This window comes from Plectropomus leopardus, chromosome 6 (assembly GCF_026936395.1).
Source record: "Plectropomus leopardus strain MGB_pleo_1.0 chromosome 6, ASM2693639v1, whole genome shotgun sequence".
Classification (NCBI taxonomy): domain Eukaryota; kingdom Metazoa; phylum Chordata; class Actinopteri; order Perciformes; family Serranidae; genus Plectropomus; species Plectropomus leopardus.
In genome coordinates, this window is record NC_142181.1 from 25679762 (window position 1) to 25706344 (window position 26583).

Below are 26583 nucleotides of genomic sequence, written 5' to 3' on the forward strand. Positions count from 1 at the left end.
CTACAACACGCTCTAACAGAGCTCATGTATACCCCTGAGTTTAATATTGAAAAGTCTTCAGCTCACCCTGAAAATCGCAGCGGTTTTGCAGATTTAAGTTTTAAGATCCTCAGCAGTGATATGAAGCAAACTCAGTTATTGATGGAGCCTACTTTACTAAATAATCTACTAAATAATCAGTTTTGACTATATTTAAACTACATGGAGAATAGAGAACATTATATTTTTTTATTTGATGTTTGCAAATACATCATGTAAAAATTAAGTTTGTAGAAGACACCTTGAACATCGCATTGCACCTGTTACTGTGAGTTCACCCCTCAGCCCATTGAGCGTATAAAGAGGATAAACAGCTCTGTTATTGTTTTATTTAGGCTACGAAATACCTCAACGAGGAAACAAAAGTGAAGGGGCCCCCAATTAACCTCACTCTGCTCTTACATTAATGATAAAGGGTTAGTGTAACACTTGAGTAAATTGGAGGTTTATGGGTCCTTTTCTAAATTTGCAAAGTGAGATAAAACAGAAGCGTTTCATTTAGCAATTAAGGGGACCAAATAATGTATATTGTGTCGTGTCATTGTGCGCAGATAAGACACAACTGAGACAATTTAAAAAATGTTTGAGCAACGTTTTCAAGGTATAGGCTGCTGTAAATTATTCAAATTATTATAACACAGGCTACTAGAGTCAGTTTGATGAGTGATTATTATTACCCAACAAATTAACAGGAACAGTAATAACAGCTCGTTCACACCTGTACCATTATCCCATTAAGTAGCCAAATAATGACACACTTGTATAAAATAATAAATTAAGTCACCTAATATGTAGGCTAAACAAAAGCGTCTACGCGCACAACAACTTCTACAAGGCATTAGGCTACAATAAAAGACCCAGCGGTGTGAATATGTGCAGCTCCCCTTTCTTAAAAGTCTTTATGGCATATACAACAGGGTCCAAAGTCCATGAAAGTTTTGCTGATAAGAGGAGCCAATAAAAGCAGCAGTGCAGCAGTGTAAACACATGTCTACCTCGGCCCAGAGCGGGCCTTATTCAGTGGATTTACATAAGGCTCCCATCAGCCGGCCCACTCATTACCACGTTTTATATCCCCCTGCACTCAGAAAGCATCATGACAAAGTAGCTCCATCCTCCCCTTCAACAGGGAAGTGAAGCAGCTTCTCGGAGCAGGTGTCCGCACCCGTAAACACTGGAGCAGAGAGGAAGAAAGGGACTTTATTTTTTTTACTTTTTTTAAAAGTTGATATCTACATTCTCCCTCTCCCCTTCTGCTGCAGCGCGCACACAGCAGGCCTATATGTCGTGTTTTTAATGTTCTCTAAAATGGTATCCAAGCTGACATCCCTTCAGCAGGAGCTCCTCAGCGCCCTGCTGGACTCAGGAGTTACCAAAGATGTTCTGATCCAGGCCCTGGATGATATGGACCCCAGCCCGCCGGGTTTTGGAGTAAAACTGGAGAGCCTGCCTATGTCCCCGGCTCCCCCTCAGAGCGGCAAAATGAACGGGGCGGACGCCGACTCCAAGCCGGTCTTTCACACGCTCACCAACGGCCACAGCAAGGGCAAGCTGTCCGGGGACGAGGGCTCCGAGGACGGGGACGACTACGACACACCGCCGATACTGAAGGAGCTCCAGTCGCTCAACACGGAGGAGGCCGCGGAGCAGAGGGCGGAGGTGGAGCGCATGTTGGCGTGAGTTTTACTACTTTATCTGACTTTTATTTTAAGTGTCAAAACTAGTTAAAATTAAGTCAAATCCCAATATGAGGAAGGGAAAATAAGCGTTTATTTTGTTTATTATAGCGCACTTTAGATTCTCTCTTTCTTAAAAAAAAAAAAAAAACATAAAAAAAAAAATGGAAAATTACGCATCGGCCTGACCCTTTTAACTAATAGTGCTATCCCTTCATTGTTTACAATTTTAAAATGCCCCGCCACGACTCTGTTTTCAGATTCAGGTTACTAATTATCCACATGGATTATTATTTCTTTACCTTTACAAAATATCAGCTGAACTTAGAGCCTATTTATTATTAACTCCCCACTCCACCTCTCCACGATAAAAATCCGGCGAGGGCTGACATGCAGAGAAAGTGAATCGACGCAACTTCTCGCTGAGAATTTAGGATAAAAAAACCCCCAAAACAAAACAGGTTTAATAAATATGTTATAGATATGTATGCCATGCGAAATAATAATAATAATAGGCTAATGATGATGATAATAATAATACTAATAATCATAATCATAATATACTTTAATTAGCCTTAATTGCAGATTTACTTAATGAAAATTAAATGGTATTACGTTTTCCATTTATCCATGTAACAGTAAACTCATCATGAAAAAAAAAAAGAAAAGAAAAAGGAAAGATCCTAAATGGACATCATATCACATTACACATTTAATTTTAATTTTCTCCATTCTGACCACTCGATTCAATGTAAAACTAATATTTAAGGCTCTAACACGGACCGGAAGAATATCAAAACTAACCCACGTGTAGTTAACTTATTATTAATTTTATTCTATAAATCATCAACTGAAAGATACACAGTGGCGTGTGATTAGAGTGAATGGAGATCTGGTTATTCATTGTCAAAAGTTATAAACTAACATCTCCCACTTAACCCGCAGACTTAGATGTAGGCCTCCACATTCTCCAAAACAAACAGACGTGTGTAGATTTGCTATAATTGCCGATGTTAGTGTGTCTGGGCCTGCTAATCTCGGACTGCGTTTTTACTGCGAGTATTTTTTGTTACACTTTTATAAATAATAATGTGACCGTTAATTCTACAGGTAAGAGCATGATTTTGATACATTTATACATAGAGTCAAAGTTCATATAAATAAGCAGTTGTGATTTTTTTAAAGTGAAAAGAAAAACTTTTTTTGTGCTGAATTCCGTTTTTTTTCTAGATTGATCTTTAATTTTACAGACAAGTGTGACTAGAAATCCTGATCTCAAATTATACTTGTATATGTATTATACTTATATACATCTGCACATTGTCTGAAAAATGATTTTGTTTTTCTCCTTTTCATTTAAAAATGTGTACGTACGTATAGGGGCCTAAATATACATTTAAGTTTTTCAGTTAAAAAAAAAAAAAGTAAAAAATATAGAATAAAAATATGAATAAAAATATAATAAAATAAAATAAATTGATGAATATATTTTTACCTGGGTGATATCACAGCTTTTGTAAACCAATCTGATGTTTTGTCACACAGTTTTGGGACCCTTTTTAATTTGGATTTGTATGTACATGCTTACTGCATATTTACACAAACCTACTCTGACGGTTTCCAGGCTGAAATAGTATGTTTAGGCGAAAAATACTAAGTCCATGTTTCTCAACCTGCCTGAATCCACTTGAACTAACCTTTGAAAATATTTACAGCCTATTGAACGGGCTACAATGATAAACGGGTCGTCAGTGAGGGGACTTGTTACCCTTTAAACTTGAGGCCTTGAAAAACAGTGACGCTAAAGGAAAGAAACAAGCTTGTGTGTGTTTGAGTATTTATTTGTAGATTTACTTAAAGGTGCAACAGAAACATTTAATATTAATAAAACTACTAAAATCGTCCCCGTTACATAAGGCTTTTAGTCATGTATTTAGAGTAATTTAACAGCATGACATAGACCAAAAAGCTTTATTTCAGTCATAAAATGTACATGGTGGTTTTGGTCTTTATGAGTTCCCTCTTAAAGCTGTCGAAGTTCAGCTGGGAAATTATTTTTTTCTGCTCCTGTGTTTTATCTGAACCCAGAGAGGATCCATGGCGTGCTGCCCGCATGATCAAAGGTTACATGCAGCAGCACAACATCCCCCAAAGGGAGGTGGTGGACGTCACGGGGCTGAACCAGTCTCACCTCTCCCAGCACCTCAACAAAGGCACGCCCATGAAAACACAGAAGCGAGCGGCCCTCTACACCTGGTATGTCAGGAAACAGCGGGAAATTCTCAGACGTAAGTTAATATTTGAGTTTCTCACAGTGTGGCCCTGGCCTGTTATATGTACAGTAGTTTGCAGCAGCACGGTGCTTTATTTGGGTTTGGATATCAAGCTAGGCTGAACATTTCCTCATCATGTTGAATGACATATACATGCACCTACAGCAATATCTCTGTGTTTTCTATTGAATTTTCAAAATGCATTATAAAGAAAATTATTTATTTAAAGGATAGAAAACACACAACTGTCATGTGTCTTACTACTCCTTTTACAAATCTGTCTTCGCCTTTGAAAGGTGTTTTGTTAAATGAATCTCTTCTTGTTTTTGCAGAGTTCAACCAGGCAGTGCAAGGCTCTGGCAGCAGCATGACAGACAAAGGCAATCAGGATCCGATGTTTTTTTTCCCAGAGTTCAATCCGTCCAGTCAGGGCATGGGCCAGCCTGGTGAAGAGGTCGGCAGCGAACCCTCCTGCAAGAAAATGAGACGTAACCGTTTCAAATGGGGGCCTGCTTCCCAGCAAATCCTGTACCAGGCCTACGAACGACAGAAGAACCCCAGCAAGGAGGAGAGGGAAGCTTTGGTAGAAGAGTGCAACAGGTAAACATTACAGCTTCCTCTACCTTTGCAGAAAAAGAACAGAATAAATATCTTTACTGTTCACTCGTGGAAATTTATCTTTGGCCTCATGTAGACATCAAAGCTTCATAGGCAGTTATACACATAAATATTTAAAAATCTTCCCCCTGCCATGGGTAAGAATACATGAAATAGTCATTTGCTAGTAGGATGAATGAGGATGAAATAAAGGATTTCTTAAAGATGTTTGTCATTGCTGTGGGCACCCTGTATCTTCCTCCTGAAGGGAGTTTTTAAAACTCACACAAACAAAAAACAGTACATTACTCAAACAACATCAACTCAATTTTTTCTCCTCCTACATCTGTTTTCTGCAGAGCTGAGTGTCTCCAGAGAGGCGTCTCCCCCTCTAAAGCTCAGGGCCTCGGCTCAAATCTGGTCACTGAAGTACGCGTCTATAACTGGTTCGCAAACCGGCGTAAAGAGGAAGCCTTCAGGCAGAAGCTGGCCCTGGATGCCATCAATGTGCCGCCCCACAGCATGAACCCTCTGCTGTCACACAGCTCGCCACATCATCCCCAGAGCAGCGCTTCACCTCCAAGTAAGATGCCGGGTGGCTTTGCTTTGTATGTACTTAAGCATCACAGAGAGCAAACAGGATGTGTCATGAAAAGTGATTTTACTCAACACTTTCAAACAAAAGACTGTCTCAAAATTAGTGCAGAACTAGAGATACCGTCATTTTTATTCCACACATTCTTCGTCAAAACTTGGTGCCTATATTACCCACAGTGCACAATACTTTCCAAGACCTGTAAACAGACTTAAACCCTTTGGAATCTGGATCAACATCAGTTCTCTTGCTCTGCGTTCAGACACCTTTCCCAAGCTATTTGACCCTCTAAAACCTGAGTAGATCGGTTGAATTTCCTTCAAAAACATGGGGAAAAAAGACATTGACCAACTTGACAAGAAATGTCCCACAAATTACAAGAAATTAGTAAAAGGGAAGTAAAGAAAATTACCTAAAAATTAGTTTGTTAGTAGTTTTTTTTATAGGGGAGGATGATGAAAAAATTATTCCAAAAATGTCCAGAAAACCATATTTATAACATGACAATTGTCTATATAAAATTATGGTACAGATATTCCATAATAAAATAGATATTTATAAAAGTCCTTTTTTTAAAAAAAAAAAAAAAAGTTCAGCACTTTCTCTTCAGGTAATTTTCTTTAACTTTGTTTTTCTTTTTTTTGTGCTAATTTTGGGCCATGTCTTATTAAGTTGCTTGTTGCCTTCTACCATGTTTTTGAAAGAAATGAAACTTTTTTTTTTCATGTTTCAGAGGTTTAATTTCAAAAATTGATCATATTCCCTTCAAATGTCATGCATGATTTATTGCTTATGTTGAAACATTCCACATAAGTGAACTTGAATACTCATGATAATATCCCCTAACATCAATTTATAGAGGAAATTTATGCCAACATTTTAGATAACGGTGCAAAAAAAAAAAAAAAAAAATGCATGATTTAGTTTTCTTTGGTGTGAATATGCCGTCAGAGAAGGTTAGCAGTGCAGTTGATGTGATCAGAGAGGCAGAGAAAGAGGGGACAAGTGATCAATGAGTGTGAGTGAGTGAGCTGAGCAAATGCCATTGTTATTCTGATCTTTGAAAACACACTGAGAACAATCCACATTGTACCTGCAATCTCCACTCCAAAGTCAGCATGGAGAAGCATGACACAAAGGGCAGCAATCCTGTGACAGGCCAGGGTCAGGCCAGGGTCAGGGAGCGAGGAAAGATACATCCAGATTACCTCGAACATAACGCCGTCATTTCCACATTTCCTCCACCCTTGCAGGTTGCTAAACACTCTGCTCACAGAGTCTCCAAAACAAGGAAATGCTGTGCGTTACTGCTTTGACCATTTAACCCTGACCTGATGTTTGCATTCGGAGTAATTAGTATTGACTGAGTCTACCTGGTGTATATGACATAAACACAAAGCTGATAGGCCTCATGGAGCATTATCCTCCATGCCATCACTCACCCTCCATAAAACTGATTTGAGAGTCTCACTTGGAGCCTATTGTTGTCCTCTCGTGTTCGAACACGAGGCAAGCTTTGAAGGGAAAACAAACTGTTTGCTTTGGCTTGCTCTTTTACCTTTGGTGATTGTCTGTTTGCTTGAGTTTTTTGTTGTTGTTGCCCTGCACACCTGACCAGCCATTGAACTCAGGTTGCCAAGCCAGAGGGGTCAGCAATAAGGTTGCAGAAGGGAAGGGTCGGTGCATGGTGTAAAAAAAAAAAAAACCCATAGCTGGCTGCTTACAAGGTGTCCTGCTGGCATCCTGCCGACAGCATCAGCTGTTTTTCAGTGTCAGCCCCTGGCCTGACAATAATATCCCAGCGGGGCGTCTCATTGCGTTGCTAGGGCACGGCCTGTATTATGCATGCTTAATGGACAATTAAAATCCTTTGCTACTACATCTCCCAGGCCTTTGATAAGGGGCTCCTCTGACTTCTACTCTCTATACTCTCCCTCAGCAGGAGGCCCCATTGTCTGTGGTGTATTAGAAGACTGCAGTGACTGTAGCCTAGGTTCATTTATCTCTGCCAGGCCTTGAGGAGGACTGATTTTAAAGCCTCCCCCTCATCTTTATGGGCTCTGGTATAGCTGCCGAGCCTGGGTGCAGACTCGGAGCAGCAGGAGCTGTCCACTGGGGTATTGGCTCTTTTCTGGCCAGACAGGACTGATGACCCCTTCTTTGCCTACAGAGAAAGCTAGTAACCCCCCCTTCTCCTTAAACCGTCTCTCGCCACACCTTCAGTCATACGAGAGAGGTCACTGCTGGGTCACATCAAAGGATCTCCTCTGACTTTGGGAGTTTTTATTGATTCTGTTGCAGTTCGTTGAACAGTCGGTCACAACTGGATAGACAGTCAAACAGTGTGACGTGCAGTTTTGGTGGGACACTTTTTGACTTTTAGAAATGAAACTGATCTCGGGCAGATTACATAGTTTGTCAGCGGGCATATGTGTGCACACGCCTGTGTTTTCCTGTACAATATTTACTTACTGGTTCTCCACTAATAACGTTTGCTGAGCTCAAGTAATCCACTTTATTTACGCCATTTTACTTTGAGGTATTAATCTCTGCTAACAAGTTAATATCATAAATTATGTTGAGTAAATCAATTTACAACTGGGCGTTAAAAAACGATGGATTTTCTTATGCAAATTATGCATTATGATCAAGATGTTGTTGATTGCACTTAAACAAGTATTTCCATTGTATGTTATTCCTTTACATTTCACAGGGAAATATTGTGATTTTTTTCATCACTATCTTTATTTGACAGCAAAATCCTCTCAGGTTTAGATTTTACATTACACAACATGTGGCATTCTTACAAAATACAATGCATTGTAAGGATTAAAGGAGCAGTGTGTAGGATTTAGTGGCATCAAAAAGGCATCTAGCGATGAGGATTGCAGACTGGATCCAGCTGAATCCTCTCTCATGTATTGAGTGTGAACTCCTGATGAGGGTTTTTTTTTAGTGTTCATTGTTCAGCAAGTTTTTACCAGAAGCCAAATTATCCGCAGAGGTCTCTTCCTCTCCAAAACAAACAGACAAGAAGTCTAGACACAGGGTTAAGTGATGATGGCACTAAAATAAGAATTTCATTTTTTAATGCACTGAATATGTGAACGAAAAGTACATTAACCCCATCACTGTGCCCGAGTAAAATCTTTACGTACTTGTATTTTCCATTTTCTGCCATTTCATACATTTACTCCATTACTTGACAGAAGGAAATATATACTTTTTACTGCATTACATATATTTGCTTTAGTTTCTAGTAGTTTGTGGTTACCTTTAAAGGATTTTACATGACAAAAAGAACATGAAATAGCCTTATGAAGTACAGTTCTTGGATGATTTTATTTAGGCTGAAAGAGGTACACATATCCAATATTTCCCCAGATAAATGCAAAGCAAACTGGTGAATTTATACAAGAGAAATTTGTTTTTTTTTCTATCCAATCACATGAATCATCTCCCCAGGTTTATCTTGTAACCTACAGTAGTGTCAGACCTATTTGTTGGCTTGGGCAAGCTTCCCCTGCCACCCCAACCCCCACTAGACATAAAATACAATACAATATAATACAATACAATACAATACAATACAATACAATACAATACAATAAAATAAAATAAAATAAAATAAAATAAAATAAAATAAAATAAAATAAAATAAAATAAAATAAAATAAAATAAAATAAAATAAAATAAAAGCCTATCCATTTATTACAAACAATAAAAATAATAATTAAAAAATGTACATTGTGCTAATACTTCTGTACATTTGGTTGCATAGTCTTTTAAATGCAGGACTTTTACTTGTAATGGCATATTTTTAGATTAGCACTTCCTAGGCCACTGGTAACATGGCAGTTAAAGCACCATAAAACTGTGTCACTGCCGTGTAAGCTGTTTGCACGTTTCAAAAGTAGCAGACTCAGAAGTTCCCGATCGGACACAGTAGTGGGGGGGTTATCCGTGGGTTGTGTTGCTCTCCGCCACCTCAGGCTAGCTTGAAACAAGTCACACACACACACACACACAGAAAGAGATGGCCTAGCTCTGCACTTTCCAGTGCTCTGTCTCCCAGAGAGCCACAAAGAAGAGCCTGGATACGTCCTGCAGAGACCCAGGAGGTCTGTCTTATGCAGCGGCACTTCAATGAGTACTGCCTGGGGTTGGGGAGGCATGCTTTGATATTACATGGGTCACACAGGGAGCTAGTGCCTTTTAAACCTGCTGAAGGTCCTTGCTACCACTCCCCTTCTGGAGTTCTCGCCCTCCCCCTGCTCTCTAAAGGACGCCTCTGTTTTTCATGGCTTGTCCCATCTGGCCAGATTATACTTTTAGTTTTACAGAATCCCCCAAGATAAAAAATTATTCAGAGTGCCTCTAGAAAACCCGCTTTCTAGAAACTCTGAGTCTCTTCATTTAGATTGTAGAAGTTCTTCCTACTTATTCTGAGGTTCCCTGCAGCTAGAATTACTGCTGAACCCAAAGAAACAAAACTGGCCTGAATAGCATCCTTTCCTCCCTCTGACACTTTAAGAGGTCGCCTAGTACTGAGATAACTGCCTTTTTATGAGCCCTTCTCTATTCTGTGGCAATGGGGGTCATGAGTCCAATGGAGTGCTTTATTGTTCTGCGGCAGTGTTTACAAGGCATGGTCGAGTGTTGTGGGGTGGCGAGTATGTTTCAGAAGACAATATGAAGTCTGTGGGCTGGACAAAATGGACGACAGGTAGTTTAGCAGTTGAAATATGGTGCTGTGGCTTCAGACATTTGCTGTGTCTGTATTTTAAGTGTCAGTAGTTTAAGGAGCAGTTCAACATTATGGAAAATATGCTTGTTTATGTTCTTGCCTTGAGTTAGCTGAAGATTAATACCACTCTGTCTGACCATGTCTGACTTCTAAAGGAACAGTTTGTAGGATCAGGTGGCATCTAGCACGAGGGATTGCAGAAGCTTCTCCCATGTACCAAACATGAACTCCCAGTAGGCATTTTATCAACTTTCATTGTTTGGGAGGTTTTAATTTGGAGCTTTTTTATTCTCAGAGATATCTTCCTCTCCATAAGTAATGGACCAGATGATTAAAACTGGTAAAAACATAAAGCAGTTTCATGCTACAAATCAGTTTTTCTCTAATGCTGTTTGGCATGCTGCAGACAGGCCACTAGCCCAGCACCTGCTAATGCTCACCTTTTTACTCTGATGACTTAAGATCCAGACATTCAGGAGGTTTTGAGCAGGAGCTGAATTATCCACAAAGTAGTCCTCCTCTCCAAAACAAACTGAACCAGTGATTTAAACTGGTAAAAACACAGAATAAAGTAGTTTTATGTTACAAATCTTCTCATACTGTTAACCAGGCTGAACTAACCAGGGTGGCCGATGCAAAAACATGAATGGCCCTAACTAGAGCCAGTGTTTGCGTTGCCCGTTCTGGGCTACAGAAATGTTGCGGTGCAACATGGCAATCTCTTTAGACGAGTACACGCTCTCTAATGGCTCTGGACCTTCTAATAGTGGCGAAAACACAATAATTCCTATTTTATTATACACCAAAGAAAATACACTTATAATATTGTATTCCATCTCTGCCTATATATCCTCCTAAATGCTACACACTGGACCTTTAAATCTAAAGATGGAGCCTAAAGACAGTTAGTTTAGCACAAAGACATGAACCGAGGAAAGAGCTATGTTGGCTCTGTCGTCACTATATAAATAAGGTGGATTATATATATTTAATGTGAATTAATGTTCACTCTCTTTTTAAAATAAATGAATAAATAAAATTGAAATAAATATTGTTGGCCTAACATGTACAAAATCCAATTTAATGCTAAGAGGTGAATTTATAACTTTTGATAGAGTCAGGCAAGCTCTTTCCCACTGTTTCCACCATAGTTGGCATCTGGTTTTAGATCTGAGAGTGGTATCAGTGCTCTCAGCTAACTTTCAGAAAGAATTAGACTAAATATATTTCCTAAAATGTAAAACTCTTGCTTAAAGTGTATGACATCTCAAACAATATGACTGCTTTGATACACAAATTTGTGCACATCCAGTAACTCAAAGATGATTGATTTTGCAGGATTTCAGGACATAAAAATGATAACTATTTGTTACCCCTAATACCAGAAGCAAATTTTCAAATCTGCAAACACATCCTGTTCCAGTTTACAGCAGCGACAAGAAATCAATGCCTCCCTCATTGGTCACATTTAGTGTCAGCGCCTCTCCCTCTTTTATCTCAAAATGGCTGTATATCAATGCCTCATGTCATGTCTGACCGACTTCGGCAGGGCGCTCAGGCTGTCACACTTGGGTCAGGGACACAGGGCTCGGGGAAGATGGGAGATCTAAAGTGCAAACAGAGTCTGTCTCTATGCTGTCACTGAGGGAGGGACGCTCTCTGTGTCTGTGTGAGGCTGAGACCACAGGATAAGAATGTGTTTGACATTGCTTGTAATTGTGTAATGTTTACTCTGTTGGTATCAGAGGGGGCCTGCATCAGCAAACAGGCATTTGATTGTGGGTTGTGATGGGGTGAAGCATTCCTCTGGGCCTCTGGTGTGAGACAACAAGAAGTCTAGACACAGGATTAAGTGATGATGGCACTAAATTAAGAATTTCATTTTTTAATGCACTGAATATGTGAACGAAAAGTACATTAACCCCAGCACTGTGCTCGAGTAAAATCTCTAGGTACTTATATTTTCCATTTTCTGCCATTTCATACATTTACTCCATTACCTGACAGAAGGAAATATATACTTTTTACTGCATTACATATATTTGACAGCTTTAGTTTCTAGTAGTTTGTGGTTACCTTTAAAGGATTTTACATGACAAAAAGAACATGAAATAGCCTTACGAAGTACAGTTCTTGGATGATTTTATTTAGGCTGAAAGAGGTACACATATCCAATATTTCCCCAGATAAATGCAAAGCAAATTGATGAATTTATACAACAAAAATTTGTTATTTTTCTATCCAATCACATGAATCATCTCCCCAGGTTTATTTTGTAACCTACAGTAGTGTCAGACCATTTGTTGGCCTGGGCAAGCTTCCCCTGCCACCCAAACCCCCACTAGAAATAAAATAAAATAAAATAAAATAAAATAAACGTCTATCTATTTATTACAAACAATAAAAATAATAAATTAAAAACAAACAAAATAATAGCTAATGGGAAATCAACACAAATACACAACTTTGCAAACAAACAACAATAAGAATAAGTACATTCAAATATTTACTTTTATATTTAATGTACTAATCATATAAAAATACATAAAAAAATAAAATACAATAATTTAATGCTATTTTGCAAATTTGTATATTTTTGGGTGGCCTTGGCGGCTTACTTGGCAGCCACCTATGTCGCCCATAGAAAGAGGCTGTTGTCACCCTTTGAAGGGAGTCTGACCCCTAAGCTGGAAATCAATGGACTAAACCACAAACTATATATAAAGTAATGAAAAATAGCTTGACCTCAATCTACAACAACACAACAGCTACAACAGTAAATCCTGCTTACTCACTGGTGCATCAGTATTGAAAATCTGACAAGGTGAAATATAATTCTATAACACTTACATGGGTCATTTTTCTGCAGATTACTGTTATTTCTACTTTAAGTAAATTTTGTTGATAATACCGGTGATGCTTCTCACTGACGTAATCACCAACATCATCATTAGCATTTGTGTGTTGATCAGATGGCTTTCTGCTGTTGTGAATGAGTGAACACAGTGAATGGCCTTGGCTGAGCTACGCAGATAGCAGACAGGTCAGTGTGTTTGTTTGTTCTGTCCTCTCCTGTCTGAGTCAAAGAGCAGGTTGGTTTGGGTGACAGTGGCGTTTCTAAGCGCTGAACGAGGCCTGCACCTCTATCTCTCTGCCCTACATAACTGCTTTAGTTGTAGGACACTACAAGTGAAACTAACTTTCTGTCTCTCTCTCTCTCAGTGCGTTACAGCCAAGGCCCCGGTGAGGTCACCTCCTCCACGACCATCAGTCACCACAGTAGCAACGCGATGGCGACCAGCCAGTCGGTGCTCCAGCAGGTGTCTCCGGGAGGATTGGACCACAGCCACAGTCTGCTGTCACCTGACGCCAAAATGGTGAGTGAACACACCTGGGCCCTCATGGCCTCAGATTAGATAAGAGCCGGCCTGCGCTTAGCATAAACGTACAAAGCATGATCCTGAACCTCCTCTCCCATGAACCCACGGGCAAGATCCAACAATTAGCACATTGTGCTGCTCTGTTTGGAAGGTGGAGTCAGGGTGGCAGGCCATGGCTGGACTCGCACACAACCTTCACCAGAGTGTACCAGGCATGTTCGTCGCTCGGCCAATAAACCTGACAAAGAAACATTCTGTTCTTATTGATTAAATGCCTCGCAAAGAGGAGACACAGGTGGAGCACTGCTTGTTCTGTCAAAGAAATGACGCCAACATTTGATTATACACAATTTTTTTTCTGTGTGTGTGTCTACTTCAGAATTCCTCCCTTCTGCCCTAGTCCAATATTTGATCAGTGACAAGGAAACCTGTGCATGGACCCGTAGCATTTCAGTGGTAGTCCATCATTTTCATATATGATGAGTGATTTACTGTCAAAACATGTTTAATTTTTTTCCAAAATTGAATTACATACAACCCTAAATTTTACCATTTAAACCACTTATCTGATTCATGGTCATGTCACATATGAAGTCATGCAACTAAACTTTGGTAACTTCCTGTTCAGATCAAAGTTTCTTCCTTTTTGAATGTCATCATGTGAAATGACCACAGCGAGGGAACGCAGTGTAGTGTGCAGCAGGTCAGAGCTGACAGTTTCTTATCGGCAGATGTGTGTTTGGCTGGTCTGCCCACTGCGAGCAGCTGGCAGTAGTCAAATAATCGCAGCCCCACTGAGTGGGAGGAACCCCATCCAGATAGCTATTACTGTAAATGCAAAGTTGTTATTTATTTAGCAAATATGCATGTAAGCATTTGTATGAAACAACATGCAGTTACAAACACTGTCAATGTGCCACACAAACTAATGCTCAGTCTTCTAGCTGATATTTTTGGGATGATTTTTTTTCCTCTTCACCTTTTGCATCTTATCATTATTTGCTTGTGTGCAAATTGAGTAAGACAAGTGCAGCGTTTTACAAAAAAATCTGAACTAAGTCAACATTTATGTCTTTTGTTTGTTTTGTAGCCAACATCTGTTTCACTTTGAACATACATTTACATTATTTACACAGCAGACACTCAAAGCTCCCATGGGTGTTGTAGTCTACGATAACAAAAATGAACTATTTATTTTCTTCAAAATTTTCCAGATTTCTGGTTCAGGTGGAGGACTTCCTCCAGTCAGCACACTGACCAACATCCACAGCTCCCATCACAGCCATCAGCAGACACAGAACCTCATCATGCCTCTATCTGGAGTCATGGCCATTGCACAGAGTGAGTCCTCCGTCCCTCCGGGAAAGAAAATCATTATTTCGTTGTTGTATGGTTTGACTGAGGTTTTGTTTTGTCTCACCAGGTTTAAACACATCGCAGTCTCAGACAGTGCCAGTGATCAACAGCGTGGCTGGAAGCCTTGCAGCGCTCCAGCCGGTGCAATTTTCCCAGCAGCTTCACAGCCCCCACCAGCAGAGCCTGATGCAGCAGTCCCCCAGCCACATGAGCCAGCAGCCGTTCATGGCGACTGTCACACACTCGCACAGTCAGTAACACTTAGTTTTACTCTCACCCGCTGTGTATACAAGCTGATTTTATGTTTTCCTAATCAGTTAAAAGGCTGGTTCCCAACTTTTTTGGCTTGTTTCACTCAAAAAGCTAAACAGCACTACTCAACTTGGCCAAATCTGGCCCACAATAGGGGCCCCACCAAAAGTTTTTTTAATTTATAATGAAAAGACAATGATTCAAACTTTTTGTTTACTTGTAGTTTGAATGTAAATAAGGTTCCAGGAGTTCATAAAAGGAAAGAAATAAGACTTGTTTAGAAGACAAAAGTGGTCCGAGCTAAGCCCCAAATGTCCCAAATCCTAGAGGTGCCGCTGCGTATAACTTGACCAGTGAGACGCTGCTCTGACTGGATCTCTTGGTTAAGAGGAGCGAGAAAAGCAAACTTTGAAAGGTTGAAACCAGGCAATTTATTTATTATATATATGGATCAATATTAATGTTTGTTTATGAACTGACCCCTGGACATCTGTCATTTTGCAAAAGTGGCCCCTGGGCAAAGCAGGTTGAGTGTTGCTGCTATACAGTCCGTGTAAGCAGTTGAATACGTCATTTATGTTTTTTTAATTAGCTTAATCTTAATCATTTTAAAGGCCATAACTGTCCAGCATTTTACAAGAAAAAAGTGAATAATTGGAGAAAAACATAAACATATTTTTGTGAAGAGGACCCTTTTAGGGATCCAATCTCAATATTGGGAGTCAGTGAACTGTATCAGCTGGACAGTAGTGTAAACTTCTGAAGCAGTGATAGTTAAAATAGGCAATAAGTTAAAAGATATAGCTTAAAAAACACCCGGTGAAGGGTAATTAGGTTTGATTTTGTTTCCCCAAAATTCAGTTTTGGTGTCATGCATGGACACATCTCAGTCCACTTGAGAAAAGGAGTAATCTCTTGCTGCTGTAAAATATCCAATCCATCTGTCAGTGTTTCTATTTTTGTAAAAAAAAAAATATTTGGTTTATTTTGGTCATTTTCCAACTTAAACAACTAGAATACACACAAGAAAAAAACAAAACGTCAATGAGTCAAACATGAATGAACAAACCAAAGCGAGTTTTGCTGACCGCAGAGGTTTGAGCTGAGGCTTTAGCTTATCATTTTTAAATTTATTGTTTTGTACTATTCTCTTTAGATTTATACCATTAAGATGAAAGTAAAAAGCAAAACAGAATATACAATACTAAAAACCAGAATGGTAAAGTAAAAGCTCCACCCAAAAATATTAAATTTTAGATCAGATCTTCTTCTCTTGTAACTTAATTATTTCCAAGAATTAAACACATTGTCAAACATAAATATCCATTTGTTTTATGTCACACTACATAACTAAACATCAGCCTGACTTTTCTTTGCAGTGTATCCTCACAAGCCAGAGCCCCCGCAATATTCCCACCCATCACGTTTCCCCTCGGCCATGGTAGTCACGGACGCCAACAGCATCAGCACCCTCAGCTCCATGTCATCAAGCAAGACGGTCAGTCCTCACATCATGTCACATTGCATAGGCCACTCTTAGATTCATGTCCTCACCTATGCCTGCCTTCCATTGCAGGTTTTAGTTTGAAAACCTCAGTCTCAGTTTGGTGGCATTTGCATGAGAATCAGCAGTAAAACTGAGATGTTATTACTGTTTTTGTTGTAATTCTTACACTGTGCAACAAGATGTACAATCTTTTCATCAAATCTCACTTTTGAAAATAACTGCAACACTTTGATTAGCTCACTCCTCACCTGTTGATACACGGAAATCATCCTCACCCTGCTCCGACTGAGAGAAATCGAAAGCACACACTAAACAGCAGGAACTACATCATGACAGGGAGAAGTGTGTGTGTGTGTGTTATGATTGTGTGTTGACTGTTTAATTCCTGTCACATTAGGACGCTCCTGTAAACAAGATGGTGCAACTTGGGGGTCTCTCCTGGGTAAATACATTTTTATTAGTTCAGTCACAAAGTTTAAATGAGTAAAATCACAAACAAATCACACACAAATCATTTAAGTAGCCATGCACAGTGCTTTTTTTTTTTTTTTACCTTTAAGAGATTTAATTTTGGACTAATGTATTAATGGCTCCAAACTAATAGACGAGACAGATACATGGCTGGTATACTCCTCAGAATTCCTATTTCCTCTTAAGTAGACGTCTAATCAATCAGCTGCTCCCTCATCCTGAACGCCTCCTGATTAATGCTGCCTCCTTTCACTCTCCTCTCCCTGGCGAGGTTTGCCTCTACGATCAGGAAATGAGCCTCGCTGTTAATCAAAGTTTAGGCCTTGTGTGCTGCTACTTTACTCCATGCTACAGTGAGGCTGGAGATGAGATGGGCTGGGTGGGGACTGAAGGTTTTTTTTGGGGGGGGGGGGGTAATTACACCTCTTCCTCTTTCCTACTTCTCCCTGCTCTCAGTGATCGCTCTAGCCTGAAATGTTGTCCACGGTGCTTTCACACGCTCAATTTCCCACGCTGAGGCCGAGCACTCGTACCACTACGCTGCTACTGACAGATAGATGGGTTGATGGGATGATAGCTCAGAGCACTGTGTATCCTCAGTGGAGGAAGGAAGTAGAACAAATCTCTGTGAGGCTGTTGGTCCGGGTGTTACTCTTTCTTTTGGGGGCAATCAGTTGTTTATTGATGGACTTTCAAAAAAAAAAAACAACAAAAAAACCCCAAAACGTATATGTTGTAATAGAAGTTGTAGCCAGTGGTGGAAGAAGTACTCAGATCCTTTGCTTGTGTGAAAACATTAAAAAGAATACTTTATATACAAATTTTGCCAAACATGATTTCTGACGTTTAAATCACCTTATGGTTTAAACACAAAATAATACCAAGAAAAAATGTGAAATCAATACATCCACAAGTACTACAATGCTCAAAACCATATTAAATAATAGTAATAAAATTAAAAAATAAAATTATTTATGTGAGCATACTCAAGAAATACTTAAATGCAAATTTTAGATATTTGAAGACATTTTTAATGAAACAGTTCTACTTTATGTAAACTAAAATTTACATGACAAAAGGCTGCTTTTGTGAGGGAGGTCACAAGCCAAATAAAGTTGGAAGTCACTGGTTTAATCTTTAATAATGCATTATAAAGCGAGAAGTAATTATTATTTTTATTAGTTAATCTGAAAGTTTTTTTTCTCAATCAGTGTTAAGTCCATAAAACATTTTTAAAAAGTGTAAAAAAGCTGACTTCATCAGATGTCTTGTTTTGTTGAGTTTTTCAACAACTAATCTATTTATTTTGATATAATATAATAAAAATACCAAGAAAAGGAGCAAAAGCTCACGCTTGAGAACCTGGAACCAGCACATTTGGTATTCTGTCATGACTTATTTTCTGTTGATCAGCCAATCAATTAATCCACTGATCCCTGCAGCTCGAATGCAAAGCAAGGCAAGTGTATATGTTCAGTACACTGTAAAGAGACAGATTTAACCTATGAACTAAATTATTCATTTTGTAATGACTCAACTTGTCATCACAAATTTAGTCAACTTAAAAATGTAATTTCAGCCCGGACACTAAAAACCAATAGTTTCTTTTTACACTGCACATTTCAGCAACGAGGCAATTCAAATTGCTTTACATAAAATACTAAAGCGTTAAGACAAAGTGCAAATGAAACACAAAATTAAAGGATATTTAAATGCAATTAAAAATCATTATAGAGTTAGAGAATAGATAAGATAAGCATTTTAAAATATGCTTAGGCGGGTGTAAGATACAAGAATAAAAGCAATAGTGCAATGCAAAAAATGAATAAAAAATTGATTTAACAATAGGCAGTGGCAAACAGAGAAGTCCTCAGCCTTGATTTAAAAAAGTGGCAGCAGACCTGCAGTTTTCTGGACTTTGCTTCATCATGGAAAAATGCACTTTATTTTAGGAGCATATCTCCTGTTTTTCTGTTTGTAAAATTATGGCAGGTAACAGTACATCTGTCAAAAATTGTGCATTAAAAAGTACATTATTCTCCTTTGAAATGAGTAAAATGCACTAAAAGTAAATCAGTAGCACTTTAACATTTAATATAAGCACAGTATTGAAGTAAATGTAGGTGGTTACTTTCCACCACTGGCATCATCACCCTGTAGCATTTCACAAACCCATTTATTTAAAGAGCAATTAGTCCCCAGGCTCTCCCAGGTATTTTCTTATCAGGACTTTATTTGGACTGGGCAGCCTTCTTCTCATGACACAACCAGCATGCCTGGTCTTTATAACACTCATTGTTTACTGAAAACCCTCCATTATACCTGAGTCTGTTTCTAACTCACCTTGGCATCTAATGACTCAGGTCTTAGCTGCAGGTCAGCTTTATCAGGTGACGCTGTTTGCTGGCCGCAGGGTCACAGCGGGGTCACCTGCCTCCACCCCTGAAGAGACAGGGGAAAATAAATTCCACAAACAATCTAAAAAAAGGGAGAGAGGGAACATTTCAATGGAAACAGGGCTTTTCAGCATTAGGAGAAGAGGGATGAGGAATGTATTTGGACAGGTGTGTCTTATGAAGGTGCAGGGGTGATGTATTTACCAGTGGTAGAAGAAGTATTCACATTATTTACTGAAGTAAAAGTACCTCACTATAAAAAAAACACTACACTATAAGTAATCAGTTGTTGTGTTGTGTTGTGGAACTGTGTAACTTTCATTTAATGCTGTAGTTGGTTATGATCGAGCTGTATAAAGTAGTTTAACCAGGGATGTAGTCCCAAAGTCTGTCCCCAAGTAGTTAGGCCTCTGCTCTTCCTCTGTTGATCAATTTTTCTCTCCTTGTACCTTTTGGATTTTTTTTTTTTTTTTTACACAAAGTCACTTTGCTTTCTTTTCCTTTCCTCTCTCTCTGTCTTTTCTTTTTGATGCCCTGATTTCCATTGTTTGGGAAAGATGTGTAGGTTGGTGCTTCAGCATCATCAGCAGTCACTCACTTAACTTAGCTCCATTTAGTGCAGGGACCGACTAAACCATTTTTAACCTTTAAGGGGTGAGAGGCGGCTCAGAGAGCTTCCAGTGTTTTTTATACCAAGACCAGTTTTTCAGTTATTCATTCAGCCAATTATAATTCAGTTATGGTAATAATTAAAATTAAAAACTGTAAACACCCCCATATAGGGGTACGGGCAATCAATCCCATTGTTTCGCCCTGAATTTAACCTATATATTGTGACATGTTTTGCATTTACAAACTTAATCCGGGTATAACTATAGCTTTAGCTAGTCATTATTCATAGTCAGTTTATCTGATGATTTCTTTCTTGATTTATGTATGGTTTGTTTTGTCAGTCCAAAACCCAAAGGCATTTAATATAATATGATAGAAAATAAAGAAAGGAAATCTTCACATTTTCCAGGCTTAAAAATGGATTTTAGGCCATTTTTGCATGAAAAAATACTTCACTGATTAATCTATTATCGAAATAGTTGGCAATTTTTTTCCCAGTTAATCGACTCTTACATTATTTGACTAATTGTTTTACATAAAAGTACCTTGACAAAATGTAGTTAATTACTTTCCACACCTGGTATATACATAATTTTCACGTGTCACTGTCAGAAACCCTTGATGTACATTATATATACCTGGGTCACTGGACAGATTGTATTTATTGTTTCATGTGACGCAGGCCTTACTTTGTCTCACATTTCTCTCCTTCTCCTTTCAGTGTCCTCTTCAAGCTTGGTGAGAGCGTCCACCTGACTTCCTCAGTGCCCAGCAACCAGAGCACATTTTTCCACCCTCTCACCGCGGTAACCATGACGACTCCTAATGACCAGCAAACGGCGTGCTGGATGATGACTCCGTCAACAAAACGAGAGGAGTGGAGTTGACGAAAATGAGAAATGGGTACAGAGAGAGAGAGAGAAAGGGGGGAAGAAAAAAGAGAAAAACTCACCTGAAAGTGAAGAGACTGGATTCCCCTCAGTCGCACACAAATGATCAACAAGGATGATTTTAACACAATCTTTGAAAACAGTATTCAGTTTTTTTTAATGCCCCCTGTCATCCTCTTTCCTGACACTACAAAGGAACAAAAACTAAGCACCAAAAAGCGCTCACAAACTGTTGTGGTATGAACTTGAACGAAGGCTCTTGGGCATCTCACAGTACACTGTGATTTAAGGTGGAAATATGAACACACTCTGAAACTAACAGAGACAATGAAAAAGAAAAGTTTCTGGATGCCTAAGCTGGCATGTGAGCAGAACTGTGTGACAATCACAAAAACCCGTCTTGATCTTTTGCATGCATTTGACATTCCTACTGGGCTTTAAAAGGAGTCTTCCATGTTTTCTATCACACTCAGTTTTAATGTGCAGGCGATGAATGCAGGAATTCATCATTTCGAGTTGTTCAATGTGTATACTGTGATTGAAAAGACTGACAATCTTGAAAGGACTATGCAAAGCGTCAACAGGTGTATGCAATGCTTTGTATCACTGGATTCTGCACAGAACTCTACACACTTGAGACTGGAAATGAATATGCACTATCAGTGACATCACCAAGAATTATGTTATATATATATATATATATATATATATATATATATATATATATATATATATATATATATTGGAGTCACTAAAGCTGCCTGTAAAAAACACAAAAGCAGATGGATATATGTGTGACAAATATGCCAAAGAATGAGAGTCAGCCTGCAATGTCAGTGGCGGGAGGTCTGACTCACACACTTTAACTGTGGCCCTTCCCCTCCATGTTGTTTGCACATAGGTTCAGGTGAATTTCAGGAATGGGACTTACCCTCCTCCTCCTTCTCCCACGTCCTGCCTCAATGTGAAGAGATACCAAAAAGGACAAATATTGTTAATAACTCCTCATTGTAAGTCGGGATCCCCTGGAGTGGTTAGAATGAAAATACTGACAAGTATTCAGAAAGAAAACAGTCATCTCAGTCTGGTATTTTGTGCAGGAGCGAGACATGAAAGAGGGCAATGTTGTGACAGCAGATGCTCTCATCATACAGAAATGTTAGGGAGAGGAGAAGCTGCTTTGTGCCCACAGTTTCAGTTTCACTTAGCTCGTGTTGACTTAGCTGTATGAGAAAAGGTGTTGGTTGGGGACCACATTTGGCATCAAGAGTCTCTATTAACTACCCATGTTTTCACAAAAAGGCCACGATGACTATCATGAGTGTGTCAGATCCAGTCTCCTGTTCAATATTAGGTCATTACATTTGTTATTATTATGTTGGTTGTTTGTGACTGTTATTATAGGCACATCTACTGCCATCTGATCAGAGGGCACTCTTACTTTGTGTGACAGGACATGATTTTTTTTTCTCCTCCTGTATTATTTTTGTAAAAAAAAAAAAAATGAAATCAATCATAAATCATTATTTATACTTTCTGAGAAAATGTTGATATTTTAAGTAAAAGTTTTTTTCCCAAAATGAATTAATGGCTTTTGTTATTTTGTAAACAACAGATACTGTGTTGATTTTTATATATAGATAGATAGATAGATAGAGAGTCAAGACAGCTGCATAAAAAGCTACACATAAAATCACGCACTACGAACACAACAGCAAAAACAAAAATATATACATATCAGAAACATAAAATTTTGCAAATAGAAAACAAGCAACAGATTTAAAACAAACAGCCAATTTACAGCCAATCTTTTTCCTTGCACTGTAAGAGAAACAACACTTGTTTCTGTCGTTCCATCTCCTTATTATAATCTGATATACATCAGCAGTTGTCATCTCCAACCGCAAAAAGCATATTGTTTTCATTTTGTCAGGATTTAGTACAAGTCTCAATTTACAAAGTTTCTTCAAAACAACATTAAAAGCAGTTCCCTGATTGAACTTGCCAAAGTTGAGGCAGAATTATGCATGATGGTGTCATAAAAAATACATTTTGTATTGACAACATTGCAACAAAATATGCTGATATAAATTGTATATAGGATCCAGTACAAACCTCTGTGAGACTCCATTTTGTAGGCTATATGTAAAGAGCTTGAAAATACATCATCAACTTTGACATAAAGCATAAAGTGCCTCAGATGTGTACTTAAGTACCTACTTGAGTTACTCTCCACCTCAGCATACTGTTTATAGCCTCTACAAAGATGTTGTGATGTTGCTGTGTGATAAGACACACAGCCTCTTTGAAGTTCATAGATCTAAAGTGCACATTACGTTTCAAGTAACGAGGTTATTGAACCTGACATGTTGATAGCATAATTCATTTTAGCCTTTATCTGGTACTGACACAGAGCCCACTGTAAAAAAAATAAAATACAGCTGTCATTACAGTTCTTGTGAAAAGAAACACACCTTAATTTTAAATGGTTTTAAGTCAAGATAAAGGTCACACTTAGAATAATGCATGTTGCAATGTTGTTTCATTTTAAATACTTCATATTTCATATTATCTGGAGGTATCTGAGCTGTATAGCCTCTGGCAGTATTTTGCTATCTATAGTGTCAAATTGTTTTATTATCTTCAAATATTTAAAACTGTATGTAAAGAAGGCAGAGGACATCTTCAAAACTATACAAAATGCATTAAGGTCCATATAGTAACTTTAACAATGTGAAAAATAAATTATAGATTCACATTTTCTTAAAAAATATTTTATAACAAGAAAAAAAGATGAGAAAAAACAGAGAAATGTGAGCCGTCACATTTGAAATCAAAACATCTAGAAATCTGAGAATTTTTCTGTAATACCTGCAAGGGCACAGATTTCGTTTTCGAGGGGGGCATATGAGACGAGGGATCTGGGATAGCTCCACCAGAAAATTTTAAACATCCAACACCTAATTTCTTGTATTTTGGTGAATTTTTATGCCCCAATCTGTGCCTTTTCACCATGAATTAATGTAATTAATTTTCTCAAAATCAAAAATTATCTGACAATGAAGAGTGGCATAACCCAGTCACTTTGAAGACTCTTTGGCCTGTTCTGCATATAAAACACTAAATTATATATATATATATATATATATATATATATATATATATATATATATATATATATATATATACACACATATATTTCATCATATTTGTATTATTATAAAAAAACGACTATAGCTGTTTGTAGTTGGTATCATATTAAAAAATGTAAACAACAGCAACAATAAAACTAACTGGATTTTGATTTATATCCCTCTATAGAATCTATCCTGTGTTGACCTGCAGCCTCCATCGTGGAACCCTGCTGAGAGAAGCCTTGTAATACACTGATGTTGCTCTATTTGGTTTTCAATGAGGCCTTTGATTTTCAAACCCAGGAAGCCTCTAAAGATCTGACCATTTTACTCTTTTCTCTAAAAGAAACTGAAAAAAGGCTTGAAGGCTCATTAGCATCTCATTAGCGTTAGAGTTTGAAATACAACACTGTACTCTCCAAATGTGACAGCTAATTCAGCTGTGAATACAAGCTTAATTTATTAGCAGGTTCTTGGACATCTGTTAGAAGTGAATTTTCTGTGCAAACACACACAGTTTATAATTGCAGGCCAGTTAGTGTCAATAGTATAAGGCTTATTGCATTGTTTAGGCTTTATCTCCCAAAGTGCTTTATTGTCTTGGTATTTGAGGAATGAGCTTGTGCTTAATCAGGAAACACTGTATGTCGGTCTGAGATGGCTCTGATTTATTAATTTTATTTTTAAATTACAGACAAAACAAAATGTTTTTTTAATGCCCCCCGTCATCAACAACATTTTGTTTTGTCGTATGTTCTGATTATTGCACATGTGCAAATTGACACTTTTTTTCACGTCCATCTCCAAACAGATCATTAAATATGCTGAGTGTTGTAGTAATTACATTGTCTAAGTGAAATCATTAGTTTGCTGTTCCTTTCTGACATTTCTTTGCTGGTGAAAATTATGTTTTCAGTGTGATAAATTACTCTTTATTCTTCTTAATGGCTTTCAGCACGGCACACCATAAAGTATTTGGGCGTTCAGGACTACAGCAATAATATACTTTAGATAAGCAACAGGAAATAACATATTATACATTTCTTATTCAATCATTGTGTCCTTATTACTATAGTTAGAATAATAGTATGGGTCTTTTTGTATGTTGTATTGTTTTTTTTAAATAAAAGTACATAGTTTTGGGTTGACTGGTGACGCTTTGAACCTATAGGGTATCTAAGATATCAGCTGATGGTTTTATGGGTCACATGTATCACCACTTTTGTAATGGAGCGGTTTTCCATATCGCCATACAAAAGTATTAAAACCTGCACGATAATAATGGAATCAGTATTGGTGGCAGTGACACTAGTAGCTGTATTTATGGTTTTATCACAGTGAGTTTTACAGTATGTGTCTCATAGCGTTAATGCTAATTGAGAGGCTTGAACTTAGCCGGAGTTCAAATGTGTGTAGAGCAGGGTCAGAGTTTAATGATTAAAAAAATATATCAAAAAGGGATGAACTAGTTTGAATAACTGGTGGAGTAAAATTCAGCAGTCACACTTTTTTTCCTGAAGACATCATGTTTTGACAGACAACATTTGTGAACTTCGTCTGGCCAAAGTTGAGGCGGCATCAGTCATGACCTCCCCTGTTTTATGCTCGGCTGCCTGGGAGTCATGCCAGTCCTCTCACAAGAGGTGAAGGGAGAGTGAATGATCCTCTGTTCCCTGGAAGTTTTCTGCTTTGTTCAGACAGTTTTGGCAGTGCTGCACCTTTGGAGAGTTATGGAGGAAATGACAAGTAGTCTGTAAAACTGAATGAATAGTGTCCTGAAATCTGTCTGTAGCTTCCTGGAGGATGCAGGTGCCCAACATTTTACTGGGAGCTGCAGCGATCTCTTTTTTCTCCAAAACAAACCGAACAGATGATTTAACTCTGTGAACCTTAAGCAAGTCTATGCAATTGCTTTCAAAAACATGGGAAAAAAAAGGCAATGCGCAACTTGATAAGAAATGTTCAACAAATTGCAAGAAATTACTAGATGCACACTAAAAAGAGGCACAGTGTAGAAGGTGCTCTGTCAGATGATGTACTGCAGCAGTGTGGTGGTTGATGAAGGTGGACTAACAGATTCAGAGTGGCTGAGGACTCCAGAGGTCAACATGAGGAGCGAGCTGACACCCGGGGAACAGAGGAGAGGGCCACAGAGACAGAAAGTGGAAGCTGCAGGGTGAATGTGGCCGTGTGTTTAGCAGAGCCAGAAGAAAGGCTACTACATCAACTCCAGCTGGGGCCCAAGGGGTTAATGGATAAGACTACCCAGCAGGGGTCAAGGGTCAGGAGGCCACTCTCTGCCAGGGCTAATTGGTCACTGCGACCAGAGCCAACGTCAACCTTTCCAAGGAGAAATACATACACATGTATGGAGCTGCTCTGACAGGAGTCTTCCATCATGAGTCCTCATCAAGGAGGCCTCTGTTGTGCTCTGCACAGTCATGGAGATCAGTCAGCAACAATCAGCACCCTTCACCGTACATCGTAACCACCGCCACCTACAGTGACAGCCAGGCTGGACACGAGAAAAGGTGGGTGGCTTTTGATCTCAACTTATCTCAGTCAGTTCAGTCAACTCATTCACATAAACTTTTTTTTTAACTTCAATACGAGAGATGATACCTAAGTCTTTATAATTTATTGATTTTGAGCTTGTTT

At 38.5% G+C, this 26583-nt stretch overlaps 1 protein-coding gene across 2 annotated transcripts; it reads left to right on the forward strand.

Moving 5' to 3' along the window:
- The first annotated feature begins 1040 nt into the window (after nucleotides 1-1040).
- Nucleotides 1041-22375, forward strand: hnf1ba (HNF1 homeobox Ba). Of its 2 annotated transcripts, XM_042487397.2 has the most exons (10): nucleotides 1041-1715; nucleotides 3804-4003; nucleotides 4321-4588; nucleotides 4945-5168; nucleotides 13150-13304; nucleotides 14522-14648; nucleotides 14731-14913; nucleotides 16295-16413; nucleotides 16820-16864; nucleotides 20623-22375. In XM_042487397.2, exons 1-10 carry the CDS (start codon nucleotides 1336-1338, stop codon nucleotides 20641-20643), a joined length of 1722 nt encoding a protein of 573 aa, XP_042343331.1. In that variant the 5' UTR covers nucleotides 1041-1335; the 3' UTR covers nucleotides 20644-22375. The 2 variants fall into 2 exon arrangements, with proteins under 2 accessions (XP_042343331.1, XP_087935206.1); XM_088079080.1 differs by lacking the exon at nucleotides 16820-16864.
- The last annotated feature ends 4208 nt before the right edge of the window (nucleotides 22376-26583 follow it).

What these genes read in the sequence shown, in the direction of transcription:
- hnf1ba (XM_042487397.2), top strand. Translation starts at nt 1,336, where the DNA reads ATGTTCTCTAAAATGGTATCCAAGCTGACATCCCTTCAGCAGGAGCTC. An exon ending in GAGCAGCGCTTCACCTCCAA is followed by an intron (nt 5,169 to 13,149) that starts GTAAGATGCCGG and finishes TCTCTCTCTCAG; the next exon opens with TGCGTTACAGCCAAGGCCCC. An exon ending in GACTGTCACACACTCGCACA is followed by an intron (nt 14,914 to 16,294) that starts GTCAGTAACACT and finishes TTTTCTTTGCAG; the next exon opens with TGTATCCTCACAAGCCAGAG.